Here is a 15,100-nt window from a genome sequence, read left to right as displayed (position 1 = left end):
CGCGATTGACCAAAAACGAAATCGTGTGAAGTGTTGCAAGGACGGTTTGCAGCTGTTCCAGAAGAATCCGCAGGACTTTAAGCGTCGTTTCGTCACTGTGGATGAAACATGGATACATCACTACACTCCTGAGACCAAAGAACAATCTAAACAATGGGTTACCAAGGGGGAATCTGCGCCAAAAAAGGCGAAGACCGTTCCTTCGGCCGGAAAGATTATGGCGACTGTCTTTTGGGATTCGCAAGGAATAATACTCATCGACTATCTGGAAAAGGGTAAAACTATTACAGGTGCATATTATTCATCGTTATTGGACCGTTTGAAAACCGAACTGCAAGAAAAACGCCCACGATTGGCCCACAAAAAAGTCCTTTTCCATCACGACAAAGCAACCAGCTCACACCTCAGCAGTTGTGGTCGCAAAATTAATGGAAATAGGGTTCCAACTCGTTTCACATCCCCCCTGTTCTCCAGACTTGGCTCCCTCGGACTACTATTTGTTCCCTAATATGAAGAAATGGCTGGCGGGAAAACGATTTTATTCAAACGAGGAGGTGATTGCAGAAACGAATGGCTATTTTTCAGACTTGGACAAATCCTACAATTCGGAAGGGATCAACAAACTAGAGCAGCGTTGGACGAAGTGTATAAGCCTAAAAGGAGACTATGTTGAAAAATAAAAAAGGTTTACCCCAAAAAATTAAGTAGTTTTTATTTTTGCACGGACTTTTCAAACGACCCTCGTATGGTGATTCAATATTTTACTGTGTATTCTAAAATGCGATTCGCATTTGCAAATATTACTTAGCGTAACAGATAAATATTAATAATAATAGAACGAAATGAAAAGGCGGATTTAAATTAGTTATTTAAAATTTCGATTTACTTCATTGAATGCTAAGCGCTTGCTTTCAAGCCGACACCGTTGAAAATATGAAGCCTTTAAATGAACTCATAGGCAACTAATCAATTATCTCTTATAAAGCGACAGCAATAGAAATATTATTTAAAATCAATAAGCGTCCCTTATAGAATCTTAATTCTAAAACACGCCATTCTTGTTAGTTGTTAAGCTGTTACAGCTTGAAGTGTTAAATGTATATTTCTTTGAAAGGAAATTCATTGAAATCCATACTGTAATCAAAATAAAATCGACACAAATAGTGATTCATGAAATTTAAAAAAAAAAACAAAAAAATACCCCTGATTTAATGTCCTAATTTTACTTTAATTTAGGATGGGTTGATTGTTAGGTATAGAAAATGTTGAATTTCCATTAATCACACTCCTTTAGCGAATTCTTATTTAAAATTCAATTAACGATTCAACCTATCTGATCACTTTCAAAATTCAGCCTTAAAATTTATGTGATAAAACAAATGCATTTTTTTGAACTTATCTTGTACAGCTTTCATTTTTGTTTTGTTTTAATATGTCCTTAATAAAATGGAGGAAATTGGTTTCGTCCTTTTCTAAGCTTAGTTTAATCAAATTCTCTATTGTAATTTGGTTGAGCAGGTCCGTTAAGTTTAAATTTAAACATCATTAACATGAAAAACAACCTGAGGAGCATTTTCTGGCGTCTAAGATAATTTTTTTATTTTTAATTTTGGTACTTTTCCGTTAGCCGGGCGCAAGCGAAAAACAGTTTTGGGTAAAACTGAACGAATCCGATGATGGAACGAGTTGATTCAAATCCCTATTTAAAAATAAAAAATGATTCCGTCCCGCCACAAAAAATTGAGGCAAATTAAAATTAAAATAATTAATACTGTAGTCGTTTACACTAAAATAAAACTGACTTGAGGCTTCTATGTAGAAGTTCACTGATACATTGCAACTTGTAAGAACAATGACGGTCGAATTCTTCCACAACAGTGGACATTTGGTGGCGTTTGCCGCGAAACGGACGAATGCTTTCTAGTTAAGGTTCCAAACCGTTCTTTACCAGTAATGTTAGATGCGATAACAAACCACATTGAAGAAGGTCTACTCCGATTCCTGGAAGGGCTACAGCACAACTAAAATGGAAGAAGCTGGTCTACAGCATTTCAAAGTCAATCACAGGTACAATTTTGTTGATCCTGACACTGGTGTAAACACTCAGAAAATCGAACGACTTTGGGGCAGTGCCAAATGGAGAAATAAAAAACATCGGGGAACTTCTCGCCATCATTTGGAGTCGTACCTCGCTGAATTTCTGTGGAGACGAGGAGTAAACGATCCATTTGAGCAAATTCTCAAGGACATCATCGTATTCTGGAAAAACCAAAAATTATAAGCATTCTTTTTGGGTAAGCTAACTTTTAATGATTTATTTAATTACAATGCGTGACATTTGTACTACTGCCTAGGGCAGGGGTCGGCAACCCGCGGCTCGCGAGCCGCATGCGGCTCTTTTATCCAAATTTTGTGGCTCTTCAGCCTGTCCAAATTATAAATTGTACGAGTACATTTCAATTTTATTGGAACAAATGGAAATTTCATTTATTAAAGTAAAGATATTTTTTCAAAAAAAGAATTTTAAATGTGATAGGTTTGAAATTGAATAGTATTATTGTATATTAAAATACAGTACGTAATATATAGGACTGCTGCCATTTTCATTCTAACACAGGTTTAGTTATTATTTATTTCTTTATTTACTTTGCAATATGTGAAAATAAATATATAAAATTGTCAAAGTGGGTGTTTTTCAACGTTACCGCTTTTTCATGCAGTTTTTGTCCATCAACCCTTTTACCAGTGTTCTACCGGACAGTTTTAAAACATTCAATTGTTATTGAATATCATAAAATAATAAATTATGAATACAAATGATCTACAGAGTTCTTTACACTATCATTCTTGCGGCTCTTAGTAAGATTTATTAAAATTATTTAAGAAGAAATGGCTCTTAACTTAAAATAGGTTGCCGACCCCTGGCCTAGGGTAAGTACAGACTGGATCAGTGAATGAGTTGTTGGAATCAATTCCAACCCTGGAACTGATTCAAATCTAACGACTCCAAACGGGGACTCATTCTGCCCATCACTAGTTCATTTGCGCCCGGCTAACGGAAAAGTACCTTAATTTTAAAATGAAAAAAAAAAAAAACTTTACAAGCATTGCATAATGTAGTTATAACTATTATTAGTTTTCTTCTTCAATTTTGCTTTTAATGAGAGGCAAAGAATCATTCATAAAGTAAGAAATTGCATTCAATTTTAAATAATTTACAAAATATAAATTCATGCAATTTCTCTGATGATGCAATTATTACTTAATTTTGTCAAAGAAAATAAAAGATGTAACATGTAGTCTGTAGACAGTTTTTCACAAAATATTATTTTTAACTGTAATTAACAACAATCATAACATATACAATATATATATATATATATTTGATGAACCACTTTATATTACCATTTTAAAGTGTCAACCAATTTGAATATTAATAAATTTTGGATCATAATGTCGTAGCCTTATGAAGGAGATAAAATTTTATTTTTTTGATGAGGTAACTACAAAGTGTTTCAAGAGTTAAAATTAATTTTTTATCATCTGTTTTATCCAGGTTAACCACAAAAATTCCTTGAGTGCCTTAATTCTATGGTTGTGTGGTAAATTAACTACTGTATCCATGCACTGATAGGTAATAAGCAAAATCTAATTTGATTCTAGCACGATAGTATTTTTTACTACTAAATTAACAAATAAAATAACAGAATAAGCTACGAATCTGACGTGGACTTGTGTGTTGCACATTTCTTTATATAGTATAAAACTTTGGTTTTTGAATATTGTATTCCTTAAGATAATATTTACTTAAATATCTTTGCCTGTTTACTGCCATTTTATAACAAATTAAAAAAAAAAACTAAGGACAAAATAAAAATAAGAACTTGGGTAATAACAATTCTTACAACTACAGGGACACTTTATGAATTAAATTTAATTAAAAAACACAAAAAAAAGGTTATGAAAATCTTATTACCTCTCCAACTACCCTTTGGCGGACATGGGATAGTTTGATTCTGTATCAAATAAGCATTCAATGTTGTCAACGAAGGCGATTTTCCCAACGTATCTTCATCGTTTTTCCAAACGTAAGTTATAGCTGATTCCTCATACGATACTACATAATGAGCGAAAAAAAAAGAAACAAATATTAATATAAGTTTACACTCTTACTACAAAAATTGATATTTAATTTTTTTTGAAAATTAGAGTAACAGTACGAGGGAAAAATGATTACTTAGTTCAAAGGGAGAAAAATCGGCCAATAGGTTTCGAGAAATCTTGAAAGCATTAATTAGAACGAGTCCACAGTGGTTCGATGAAGAGAGTTCCAAGATGTATCGAAAAAAAAATCGATACTACTTTGATGTAGGATTATTACTAGACCAACCATTAAAAATTGAATTTAATTTATATAACCTGATCTTTCAATTTTTCTGGGAATGGATTTTAAGGGACAGCTTTTAAAGCAGCATTTTTATTAATTTTTTTCTTATTTTTACAAAGAACTTTCATTTGAATAATTTGGAACCGTTGCTTTTAGTTCTTTGCTGCACCTAATATACCCAATGGATTTCTTCTCACTATAAAACTGCATCAGATCATACAGAGATCTGAGTAAATTTTTTTTGATAAGTGATGGTATTGGTAGATTTAATTAGAATAAAAATAGTTTCTTCAGATAATAGTAGAACCATCATTTAGATCAGCGTTTCCCAACCTTTTTTGGTTCGCGTACCATTTGGTAGTGCATCATCATGCAAATTGTACCACTTCGTAAAAATATTTGTATTTCGTGAAATTTGTTATTGCGAGTATGTTATTTTATTATTATTATTATATTTATTTGTATAGAGATAAAATGTGTCTGCTACAAAGGAGTTCATGTTCACTTTATAAACTTTGAAAAGTGTAAGATCTTAGTTTTTAATACTTTTTTTTTTTAAATAATTAAAAATTGCGCACATATTTTTCTCTTCAAAATTATTAATTGATTTACAAAGTTCTTCTTTAGGATTATTATATTTGTGCCCAAATCTTCTAAATTAATTTCTTTAAAGCATTCAACTACCTGTAAGTACCAATTAAATTTAATATTGCTTGGATAGAGCTTACTCATTACAATCAGTCTCTTTAAGCAGATTTTTACATAGTTATTATTTCAGTTCTGTCACATGATAATTCTATTAAATTTTTGTTTATCTTTTATTGATAATGATGTAGCTTTTCCTAAATTTTCTTTATAGGAGGGGTTTGAAATCCAATTATCATTTGTTTTTTCAGGTTTAGGAAAATACTCCTTGAAAGACAATTTTAATCCTGTTAAATGTGCTATTATATTTTCTCGTATATCTTGAGACAGACTATCCTTATTACTGAACATATTGACAATTTTACTGTATAACATTAATAATTAAAATAATTTTTATGAATTACAAGAAAAAACGTTTCTATGATATTTTTATGATTTAATTTATTTTAAAATTTATTATGTCCGTCATTATTGATTATTTTTCGCGTACCACCAACCAGCAACTTGCGTACCACCAGTGGTTGGAAAACGCTGATTTAGATCAAGATCAAAGTGAGCGATGTGAATTTAATATCCTAGGAGTCATGTTCGATTTAAGGCTTGGTCTTAATGGGGTAATGGTACTCCAACTATTTTAAAAGGACCTTTTTAAGGTGTGCAACCACCACATATCTATCAGTACAATAACCTTAAAATTATAGGTCTACTTTGCCAGCACGAACTTGAAAATATTATTATTTGAAGCCACCATTGTTATTTATTGTATAATTATATTTAAATATAATAAATCTAATAAAGAACGAAATAGAAGGATTAAGATTATTGTATTAAAAATTATTTTTAGCTAAAGCCATGATTATCATGAAATCAAACTTATCAACATGGCTAAAACTTTAATCTCAACAATAATTGTCTTTTCTGTTCATGCTGGAAAATTTTTCCTTATCAAATAAATAATATATTTCCTCCATTTTTACTTACTACTTTCCATTGCGAAAGAGCATTGTGGATCATCGAAAGGAAATATATCCAGGGCTCCCTGGCAGGACAGTATAAGATGTCGTCTAAAACATTTCAATTAGTTGATATAATTGATAAAAAGTAGATATGTATTAAAAAATTACACAGTATATGTATTTCTAAAAACAAATAAATAATCAAGCATTTACATTCACGCGTAGATATTGCTTTTCTTGCGAAACAAGAACTAATCCGTTCTATTTTCATTTGTTTAGTTCCTTAATGTACCAAAAAATATTTTATGAAAAATCGATTAGACAACAGATTTTACTATTAGCGATTCTGTTTAAACTGCATGAAATATTATAGTAATAAGAAGTGGGACACGTATAAATTCTGACTACAAAGGTAATGAATAAGTTAGAACATTTCACTAACCTTAGGATGGCAACATCTATGATATTAAGACTTAGAGCCAAATCAGTGGCTATACACTGTTCTCTTGATACAGATAACTACCGATCAGTGAATTGCAATGGTTTCTTGGGAATAAAATTTAAGATCAGCTGATTGGATTTAAACCAGGCAATTCCGCCCAGTCACTAAGCCATTCACATTTTGGTTACTTTAACCAAACGTGTTGGTTGAGTCTACAATGGAGATCTTTTCTACATCATTTTTTGTTTTTGTTTTGGAAACCGATGGTTTAGTTCGTTCGCCAATTTCCCAGATTTGACTAAACAGGGTGACATCACTTACTCTTGTTTGATTACCAAGATATACAGTATTCAACAAACTAACGAAAATGTTTCTAAGCCAAAAAAATTAAGCAGGATATCATGAAATCAAACCTCTATCGACTAAACAAACTTAGAGCGATTGTTCAGAGGGGCAATAACTGTAAGAAAATGTAAAAAAAATCAAAATTAAGAAAATAAAAATTATTGACGTCAGAGATGAGAAACATTGAAATTCTGGGCAAAAAAACAAACTTCATTGACAGACTTAAACCGAAATCTTTAAAGGTACTTCACAAAAAGCAGAAACTCTTAGTATCCTGGAATTGGTGATGATTCAATACTTAAAATGGAGAAAGTGCAAAAGAATGCACTGGAATAGTAGTACAGGCACTGGAAGGAGAAAAGGAGTGTTACGACAAGACCCAGATGGTTAAATTGAACTCGTAGGCATTAGGAGAGCGGCGACAAATTGAGGCAGCTAGAATAAGAGACTCATTGAGAAGGCGAGGCTATACGATAAAATGTTAACATCTCAATGCAGAAGAGAAAACAGAAAGTTAGATTTTACACATAAGTGCTAAAAACTTTTCAGTCATTTTTTTGTTTTCTCACAGGGGGGAACATCGTCTGAACAGAACAAGCAGATTGCTGAGAAATTATCGATTGTTGGACTATAAAATATCGAATAGATATCATTTCTTGTATTAAAGTAAGTAGTTTCTTTAATAAAAACAACTATATTTTGCAGTAATTTTGTCTGCAAATCTTAGGAGAAAAATATTGAAGTGAAAGATTTCGTTTTTACTTTTTAAAGTAGTTTTTAATTATTCCTCTCCAGGAAGAGTGCTTACGATTTTCATTAGGAGAAATTTACTTCAGAATAAAGCTTTTTTCATAAAAGAAGTCTAATTAAAAGTTCAAATTCATTTCTTTAGTTATTTAAAATTAATAGTATTATGAATTAATTACGCAGTTACGAATGATAAAGAAAAACACTCGAAAGTTTAAAAAAGAATTGTTCATCATAATTATTTAAATTACAGTAACAGAAAGCAGGTGAATGTTACTCAAGTTTTTCCAACTTTCCACCCCTCTGTCACTCTTTTTTTTTTAAAAAAAAGTAATTTATGTGGAAACTTAAAAATTAAAAAAATGTTGGCATACAAATTGCCCCCTTTTTCATAAATTCAACCTGTAGCTTACTAACCTCATTAAATAATTAACGGTGCCATTTCTGTAAATGCGTAAGGCAAAATGTACAGGAATGAGTGGATCTTTGAAATCTCCGTGCATTATAAAATATGTATCTGGTAGCCAGACATCTTTGTGATGATGAATAGCGTTTAGAAAATCATACTGGCTCCTATTCCAGTATTGTAGCCGTGGGTCAAACCATTGTTGTTGTAATAAAAATTCTACCTCATATTTCTGTAAAAGAAAAAAGAAATAGAATATTATAAATAATTGTAAGAAATTACCTCACCATGCGTCATCCAATTTATTGAAGAAAATCTTCTTGTTTATTTACGTTTGGAACGTTTAGAAAAAAGGGTTGACGTTCTCACTTGTCCCTTAAAGACTGCACAACATGCCCTCGTTAACAATTTTTTAAGGCTTTATACAAAGTTCTATAAAACACATTTTCAACAGTTCTGCTAAATTCATTCAGGAACCAACAAAGAAACAAAAAGAAATGCGTACAGATGAAATCGACGCCACACAATTACTTCTACAGAGTTCATAACGTTTAAACTGGCAACAAAACTGGTTGCCAATTTCAGAATTAGACACAATTATTATTACTTTCGCACTATAGTTTTAGGTATTCTGCTCTATTCTTAGCTAACCATCTATATCATATCAAAGCCATCTTGTTGATCCTCTCGGAGGTCGTCCAACCACCGCAATCATGATATAAGCCTTGCCTCAACTGGCATACGTTAGATAAACCTTTTAAGAAATCTCTTATTCTCCTTTCTTTCTAGGTACACCTTAATTGCGCTTCCTTCACACTGACACAATATTCCCATCGTCGAAGGTTTCATAATTACTCTATAGAACTATATTCTTCATTTAGCTACCAACTTCTTCCTAAGAACCTTACCGTTGTCATACTCCAAAAACTATTCTTCTCTTAATCACTGTCATCCAAGTTTCATGCATAAGTTATCACCTACTTTACTACCATTTTGTGATACTAAAATGATAAACTTTAGTAAAGCAAACAAGCACTTGTTGCCAGCCACTGTTCTAGCCTTAACCACTTGCTTCAATTTATTCTGTAAAGATTGTTCCCAGTAATTGAATTCATGGCAAGCCAGATTCAAGCATTTGTTGATTAAGTAATCTTTCAGATTTTTTTTTTGACGTTCTACGTGCGTTCGTTTCATTAACATTAATTACCAGTCCATGATTACTAGCTGATCTCTCAAATTCCAGTTCAGTGCAATTATAACGTTCCTTTGGGGTTATATCAATAAGCAAGATTGCCAACCATGGTAACGAAACGCAAAATTAATTATTTTTTTTAATTGTTGCCTCCTTCAACATAGAAATGTATATTTCTTTATGTATACGTTTGATAAAATGGGTAAAATGATAAGCCCTCAACTTTTGTGCTTCTGGTTGGTTCAACGGTTTTAGCAAGCAGTTCACTTCTTCCTATGGTGCTACAATTTCTTGGAACGTGAACTAATAAAAGTTGTATAAATATAAGAAGAAACAAACTAATTATTCATTAAATAATATTACTGACCAAACTGGATTCATCAGGTGAGGCGAGAGATAGAAGTAGCACACTCATATTCACTGTCAGGGTGCCTGAAAGAAAACAAGAGATAGTAAAAATTAAAAAAAAAAAACAAGTCTTCGAGAAACAATATTATTGACAATAAAATGCCCCCCAAAAAAGGATTTTGATAGCTATCATTGAAATATTAATTTATTATTAACAATGATTATCAAAACCAAATGGTTCCAACAGCATTCGTATACTACACTCGATATCCTTCAGAACACTTTTACATGAAATATTTTTACATAGAAATTTATTTTATGCAAATTCCTTTAATATAGATCCCTTTTAAATTTAAGAATTCCAACCTGAGAGAAATCTGTTATCCGAAAATATCTCCTGGTTAAATGATATCTATATTTACAATGTTAAAAGAAGAATAAGCGTTTTTCTTTGGGTAATTCTGTTAAAATATAGGTTGTACAGAACTCACTAAAGGTCACTAGAACCAATTACACGTCAAAGCTGCGCCATTAAGGGTCGAGTCATATATTGCATGCTAAACATAATTATGAATATAAAGTGTTTACGATATTTAGAAACACACTTTGTGTTGAAGAAACACAATCTTTGGAATCAGTATGCAAACCATGTAAACGATTCGAGTGGAAATTTTTTTGAAAATTATAAATAAACAAGTACAATAGTAGACAAGAAGATAAAATTTAGTACATAATTGAAAATGATTTCACCAATATTACTTCTCTTAAATCAATTTCACTCTCTCCACGCTCCAGGCAGGTCGATCAACTACTATATTTCATACTTGTCACAGTGACCAGTCTTTGAAGTTAAGACGAATAGTGGCTGAAGGATTTCAGTAGGAAACTATGGGAAGCAACAGGCGTTTGAAGAAAAAAGGAACCAAAAAGAAATAGACTACTTGATGGAGTTTGGAGTTCAGGGTTAAAAGCATTTTCGCGTTCTGCACACATATTAACACTAAAGCCAGACATATAACCTATATACTGTGTACAAGTATGTCAAACTAGTAGCACTGCTAGAGCCCTGTCATATATCTGGTCTACAATATGGAGTAAAAGTACCTTAACGAAGTGGTATTGAATTGCCTTCTATGAATGTTCTTGAATATACTTCTCCCGACTACTGCTTATTGAATTGTACACAATTCAATTCAATCTTCTGTTTATTAAGAATTGCGCATTGCTTTTGATTACCAAATTTAAAACTGCAATTTAACTTTTTTTAATAATTAATAAAATCAAAGAATTTTTCCATTTCTAGATCAAAATATACTCATTTTGATCAATGTTCCTTTTCTGTTTCTTCCGTTTCTGTAAAAGATCCTTCTACCAATTTCCTTTGGCTTCCAATCTCTAAAATTATGAGACAACTTTTTCTTAAAGCGATCGCAAAGGAAAGCCGCCACAAGTTTCTTCTGTATCTCTAGCAAAGGCTTTTGACAGAGTCATGAGAGAAGACCTATTTAAATCCATGGAAAAGAAAAGGACGAGTCCAGGAGGATCAGTTTAGCAATCAAAAGCTTGAACGCGAGGAATGTTGTAATAACAGATGGTCTCGATTACCCCCAGGTATTTACCAGACTTTAGGATGTAGCTTGAGCACCTTGCACTTCAACTTGGTTTTGGATAAGCTCCAAAAGTAAAAAGGAAAAAAATACTAAGCTAAAGTTTCCCTATCTAGGTGTGACTGGAAAATCAGTCCTGTTCAATATTCATTGCTCACATTCGCCACAAACACATTCCTAGGTGACTAAGCAAAATTATTTAAAAATCTGTTCTACAGGAGATGTTTTGAAAATCTATTTGAAACGGAATGTTTTCAGCAGTAAAGTATACAAATGCGAAAATTATGAATGCGGTAAGCCATCGTGTTTATACTAAATCCAAGAAATTGTTAACATCAACTGTCTTTGCTGGCACTTAATGTTCTGCATGAATGTGCGTGGTACAGTACAGTCGATTGGTTTGTTAGGTTAGGATAACTTTGGAGAGACAAGTTTCTTCAAGAAGTGTCAATTAACTTCCCAATATGGAAGTACTATGTACCTTAGTTGTGCCTCTAAGAATTGAGGTTTTGTGATCAATAAAAAGAACTACAATTACCAGAGACTGGTGGAATAAGCCTCTTATCATATCTGCTGGGAAGTAGAAGATTATCCAAAATCTCCTTATCAGATCGTCCGTCTTCGAATCTGGAACAGCCATAAAAAGTAACATTATAACTTTGTTGGAAAAATTAAGTTTTTGTTTTAAATGAAAGGTTTTCAAGTAGAAATACATGGAACTTTCAAATTCATCCATTGAGTAGCTTTAAGAGTTTATAGGTTAAAATATAGAAGTAGAATGCATTTACTTTCCGAAGAAGCTGAAGATAAACCAGGCAAAGACTAAGTATAAGCCCACTGAAAGAACGGCAATCAAGCCTCTACACAGTCTGTTGCAATAGACGATTACTGTTTTTAGGGACGTGAATTGGTACGCTACTTAGAGTGGAAACATAGTGGGGCGGCGAGCAAAGCGGCGATGATAGTTGCTTCAAAACAAAGAGACCGACGAGCAGCGAGCAAAGAGTCGCATGCATTTAGTGACGAGTTTAGTCGTGTTTCTTCTTTCCTCGAGGCATGATGGAGGAATTATTTCTATACAAAAATTCTTCCTTGAAAATTTGGTATTTACAGCAGCTTAGTAGCAGGAGGCTGCAGTGTTCATGATATAAACATGACTAGAAATGAACATGGTGAATTCCATCACTAGTACTAACATCTTCGGGGGCATCCTAGCAAGTTTCATTCGTATTTTCAAATGTTTATTTCAACATTTCAATGTTAACCCCATTAATCCTGTCCCATTTCTTATCCAACACAAATCCTGATGTAGAAGATCCTTCTTGGTCCCACAGAGGTTTCTTTAAAAAAAAAAACTACACCAATAAATGCAGCAATATCCATTTTCTCCTTTGAAAATTCAGCGCGATGAGAGCGAAGAAATCGAACATGTCATAACGCGTTGCTCTACTCTCTCTCTTGGTAGCGTTGCTCTATCTTCGCTTTGCTCCCCACTATGCGCGGTCCCATACGGTTAACTTGTGTTTGTTTTCGCCGCTTTGCTCGCCGCTCCACTATGTTTCCAGCCTTAGGTTTATAGTTTACTAAAAACAATAAAGTATGAATGTGCGTAAGATAAGGGTCAGAGTAATGGACACGCAGAGCTGCTACTTCGAACTAATCCGCCAAATAAAAGACAACAATTTCACGGAGATCCGGTAGCACAGAAACCTTAATCCTCTAAATGTTTACCTATGTAACTGATACATGGACAACATCCAGGAGAAGCAATGGTTGAAAAAAGAAAATTGAGAAGTTTTGTTAAAAGACGCCAAAAGTGGAATTTAAACTTGGAATTCATTTAACTTCCTAGAATTGAAATAAATAAATTTATTGTCTAATTTTACTCAACTTTTACCTTAAATGTTTAATTTAAAAATAAACTCTCTGAGCTCAACGTAAATAGAATTAAAGGATATGATGTACACTTGGCTGATTGAATTCAAAAGGTCGACTTTATTGCTTAAGGTCCACAGCTTTATCCCTTTATAAATCCAGTTACGCTGAACTGCGATAATATTTTATTATTTCCATTTTTTTTTTCTTTTAAGGTTAAGTAGAATTTTCCTATAGTAAAAATGTGCACTCTTTTAATAAATATAACCACCCAGTGTTTTAATGCACTGTTAATGTTGTAAACATTAGGAGCTGCATTCATGAAGGATACATGACAGACCTTGTTTGAGCTTTTACGAAAGTTAAACTAACTAATAAAGTTTTGGGTTTTAGAAAAAAAATCTAAAATATTTTTGTTAAACAATTTAAAAAAAAATAATTTAGGAACAGATACATAGCAACACAAGAATTAACTATTTGATAAATAGCAATATCTTTCTCACAAAAAAAAAAAATTAATTCTGTCCCCTAGTAGGTTATTAATAATACTTCGTAATAAAGTCCCAAATACAGCCTACATTAACTACTAACAAGTATAGCTTGTCGGGTTGAGAATAAAGGTCAATCCTATCAAAAGCAACCTTTACCCTCAACCGTTATACTTTGTTCCCATTCTACCTTTAAAAACAGCAATATCGGCAATGATCCAGGTTCTGTTATGTAGAAATTTAATACGAGAAACAACTCACTGTTAAAAAAAAAAACATGAAAAGATATAATCAACAGATGATAAAACAGAATCGGTGTTCGAAAACTTAGTTAAATTATTGTGCATAACTTAATGTGAATACAAGAATGAGGGATCAGATTCTATTAATCATTCCTTATTTCCAATCTTAACCAATTCTTTTAATTAAAGTAAAAAAAAAAAAGAGTTACTATAGCCCTCTTCTATTCTAGAACCCAACCCTTCGCATAATATCGTTCCCCTTTCACGAAATTCCCTAATTTCTTTTACCCATCAGCTTAATTAAATATTATACAATATAATTAAACAAACTTAAAGCAGGATGTAATAATTTCATTTCTTTAAATTATCAAACTTTTACAATTTTAAACAATGCTAATTGAATATATGGTTAAATTAATAAAATATTAAGACACAAAACTTATGTATCAATCAAGGAATAAAAAGCAGTATTAAAAATTGTGATGAATAATGCCTTTAGTGAAGTTACACAATTAGGGGAAAAAAAAGTTGTGCAAGAGATATTCGTGTAATATAACTTGTGAATTCGAAGAAAAATCAGAGAAGATATTTTAATATTTATCAATAAAAAAATTATACTTTTGATAAATGAGCAAGTAGAATATGGTTTAACATTGACGGTGCGCATTGCGTTTCATGCAATACTTTGTAGAAATCAAGACTATATTGTATAGTAACGTAATCAATAGTCCCTATTAATGTATAAACTAATAATCCATAAATAGCACTTGCATGAGATTCACTATTATTCCCAGATAGTTTCAACATTTCATCAAACCAAGCGTTATGGTTACTTATTGTCCCGCTAGATAGCACACGCTTACATTTTCTAAGCTTCTCAGATATTACATGTGATTATTTTATTACTTGCAATTTGAAAGTTAGTTAAAATTAGTTCATAAAATCAAATAAAATCATCTTCTACAATAATATAAATATCAATGCTTTCACTAATTTTGCCGTATAAATCTTGTGATTCAAGTTAAATGATTTCCCTTATATGTATATAAATAAATATTGTTATTGTGTTATTTAATGGGCAAGAATAATTGAAATCATTTCTGAATTTAGAAGATTTTTTGTTTTGTTTAGCGTTAATTTGAATAAAAAGGAGAAATCACAGTTCAAAATACGGAGATATAAGAAAAGATAATAATAAAATTTGGCTTTGTTGAATTGCTAAAGCTTACAGTAGCTTTACTTACTAGACAAACTCGCTGAGTAAAGTTACCATAACATTTATGAGAATTTAACCTAATTTATCAGTCAAAAATTAATTTTAAAAAATGTAGCCAACTTAAAACAAAAAAAGTGGAAAATGAGTACAAAAACCGTACAATTCAAGCGTATGTAATTAAATAAAATGTCTACGTCAATTTCT

General features: G+C 31.9%; 1 protein-coding gene across 11 annotated transcripts in view; it reads right to left on the bottom strand.

Moving 5' to 3' along the window:
* The window catches only part of pHCl-1 (pH-sensitive chloride channel 1), a 300,587-nt gene that overhangs the window by 67,241 nt on the left and 218,246 nt on the right, over positions 1–15,100 (bottom strand). For all 11 annotated transcript variants that reach the window (XM_074128593.1, XM_074128591.1, XM_074128596.1 and 8 more), the window contains 5 exons: positions 11,614–11,702; positions 9,488–9,552; positions 7,940–8,160; positions 6,014–6,096; positions 3,977–4,117 (listed from right to left, as the gene is read on the bottom strand). In XM_074128593.1, coding sequence (XP_073984694.1) covers positions 3,977–4,117; positions 6,014–6,096; positions 7,940–8,160; positions 9,488–9,552; positions 11,614–11,702 — 599 coding nt within the window. The remainder of the gene's footprint in view (positions 1–3,976; positions 4,118–6,013; positions 6,097–7,939; positions 8,161–9,487; positions 9,553–11,613; positions 11,703–15,100) is intronic.

This window comes from Rhodnius prolixus, unplaced genomic scaffold (assembly GCF_049639745.1).
Source record: "Rhodnius prolixus isolate KJV_2025 unplaced genomic scaffold, Rpr scaffold_9, whole genome shotgun sequence".
Classification (NCBI taxonomy): Eukaryota; Metazoa; Arthropoda; class Insecta; order Hemiptera; family Reduviidae; genus Rhodnius; species Rhodnius prolixus.
The sequence above is the reverse complement of the archived record's forward strand: the minus strand, read 5'-3'. Positions and strand labels throughout refer to the sequence as shown.